The sequence below is a fragment of the Nicotiana tabacum genome, chromosome 22 (genome assembly GCF_000715075.1).
Source record: "Nicotiana tabacum cultivar K326 chromosome 22, ASM71507v2, whole genome shotgun sequence".
Taxonomy (NCBI): domain Eukaryota; kingdom Viridiplantae; phylum Streptophyta; class Magnoliopsida; order Solanales; family Solanaceae; genus Nicotiana; species Nicotiana tabacum.
Window position 1 is genome coordinate 202,190,687 of NC_134101.1, and position 2,547 is coordinate 202,193,233.

General features: G+C 38.2%; 1 protein-coding gene across 1 annotated transcript; it reads left to right on the plus strand.

Annotated features, from left to right (window-relative positions):
- The first annotated feature begins 1,284 nt into the window (after positions 1-1,284).
- Positions 1,285-2,205, plus strand: LOC142176228 (uncharacterized). The gene is made up of 2 exons (XM_075243350.1): positions 1,285-1,339; positions 1,487-2,205. Exons 1-2 carry the CDS (start codon positions 1,285-1,287, stop codon positions 2,203-2,205), a joined length of 774 nt encoding a protein of 257 aa, XP_075099451.1.
- The last annotated feature ends 342 nt before the right edge of the window (positions 2,206-2,547 follow it).

A 2,547-nucleotide genomic window follows, 5' to 3' on the forward strand; every position in this document is an offset into this window, starting at 1 on the left:
TCGTCAATTCAAGCCTAAATCTACTCCGCACCTCCAAAACTCATTCCGATCACACTCCTAAGTCCCAAATCACCTCCTGAAGCTAACCGAACCCCCGGTACTCACATTCGATCCCTCTAACACATAAGTCAGCATCCAGTTGACTTTTCCAACTTAAACTTCCTTAAAAGAGACTAAGTGTCTCAAACCTTACCAAAAATTTTTTGGATTCCATCCGACCAACCCGATACCACAAAAGATGGATAAACAAAGCATAAAGAAGAATTAATGGGGGAAACAAAGTGGTAACTCATGAGACGACTGGCCGGGTCGTCACATTTTCCTAATTAAAGTGTCATTATTCGAAATGTGATTATTTTATTTAATCAGAATCGCCACGTGGGACAGTTTATTTGGTGTCACAAGTCACCGACTTATTTTAAATCCCAAATCGAGGAAGATTGTCTTTATTTTAAAGTCTGCAAATGAGAAATTCTAGATAAGGAATTTTGTTAACCCGGGAGAAGGTGTTAGGTATTCTCGGGTTCCGTGGTTCGAGCACGATCGGTTAAACTATTAAAATTGTCCTAATTATCTGATTTACTACATATTTTAAACCTACTGTGAATTTTTAGCTTTATAAGGGCTTTTAGGAAGATTCAATGTTATTTAAAACACGTCTTAAAACCACGCTACATGAAATGCACCCGCGGTTTGTGACACGTTCTATTTATCATTGTTGAGAAATTGAAATTGGGTCACATGAAATATACACCCGGATTTAGTAATTAAAAATCACAACTATGTCACGGGAACCGTACCCATAGCTATGATTGAGTTATTTAAAGAACGCACCTAAATCAAACTATGAATTTTCTGATGCATGGAGCCGACTTTAGAAGCTTATATCTCGGAATATATAAAGAGTTATATGGTGTACAACCTATCAAATGAAAGATCTTCGAGTCTAGTTTTCAAATCTTCAAACCTTGTCATTTGAATATTTCCACTAGGAGTTATAGGCATTTTAACAGAATGTGTACAGTAGGGGAAAATGGTTAGAGGATGTACAACCTGCACAACACAAGGTACAACTCGATGAAGCCTGGGTAGATTGTTTTAAACACAAGTTTTAGCTCATTTCTTTCATTTGGCTTGGAAGATTTTGGAGAGCTCAAGGAGGGATTTTCTCCAAGCAACACTAGGTAAGTGATTTCTTCCTATTTTTGAGTTAAATATGTGATCTTACATGGATTTAGACATGAAAATCAGTAAAAAAAAGGTGGAGTTCCGTTTTTAGCAGCCATGGATGTTGTCGTCTCTCCCCAGCTTCAAGCTGTGGGAGAGTCCATCCAAATCAGTACAGAAACACGCCCAAAAAGCAATACAAAACAGTCATATTTAACACAGCTACAAGGAAAGCATTCTGCCGCAAATTCGTCAAAACTCGAGCTATGTCCAGACACGTTTGAACATGGTGAACCTTTTGTGTAATTCACCATTGAAGAGGTAAATGCATTCACCATCGAAGAAGGTTTACATCAAGCAGTCATCCTCAAGTTCTCGTATGGAAAACCTGATCTTCAGGAGTTGCGACAATTGATACCCAAACAATTTGATGTCAAAGGCTACTGTAATGTTGGACAATTGGAATATCGACATGTACTGGTAATGTTTGATTTGTTTGAAGATTTTGTTCAAGTTTTATCAAGATCCATAGGTTATGTTAAATCGAAGGGCGATGAGTTTTTCTTTAGATCGTTCCCATGGACAATTGGTTTTAATCCGCGAGAAGAAACTCCAAAGTCAGTTGTTTGGATTTCCTTTCCTGATTTACCTGCAAATTTCTTTGCCAAGAAGTCTCTAATGTCCATAGCTTCAGCAGTTGGCAAACCTTTAGCAGTAGACAAAGCGACACAAGATAGAACTCGACCAAGTACGGCCAGAGTTAAGGCGTTACTTGATTTACTTGCTAAACATCCTAAGCGAGTTAGGATAAATATTGTGGATAAAAATTCTATGAAGTTAGTTGAACATTATCAAGACATTGTGCATGATAATCTCCCAAAATATTGCACCTGCTTTAATCATCAAGGACATGACGTAAAATCGTGTCGTTGGAGGATGGAGAAAACTAACGAAGAAGTTGCGTCAGTGGTTGAAATTGAAGGGCTGGGCAGTATTGAGAAATTAGAAGGTGATGCTAGGGAGTTTCTCAATGCTTAAAGGGCAGAACAATTGGTTGATGAAGCAGCAAAGATGAAAGTAGTCGAGCAGCTGCTGCTAACTGACTTTGAAAAACAAGTTGGATCAAAAGATGTTAATGGCCAAGATAATGTAATGAAAGCTGTAACAGGGGCATTGAAAGATGCTACTGATCATGCAAAGCAGACTGTCAATGTAGAGGCTAAATTTCCAAGCACACAAGCTGAAAGGGAGCAGGGTAGTCTGGTACAGGTAAATACTGTTGTGCCTGTTACACCTATGGGGAAAGCAGTAGTAAAAGGTTCTGAATGTTTTGATCAATTCAGAACTACTGCAATGTTTAAAAAACATGTTGATATTGAT

Bases quoted from the DNA above. Each gene is read 5' to 3' on its own strand.
- LOC142176228 (XM_075243350.1), top strand. From the start codon at position 1,285: ATGGATGTTGTCGTCTCTCCCCAGCTTCAAGCTGTGGGAGAGTCCATC. The intron at 1,340-1,486 runs GTACAGAAACAC...TCACCATTGAAG, and splicing joins GGGAGAGTCCATCCAAATCA to AGGTAAATGCATTCACCATC.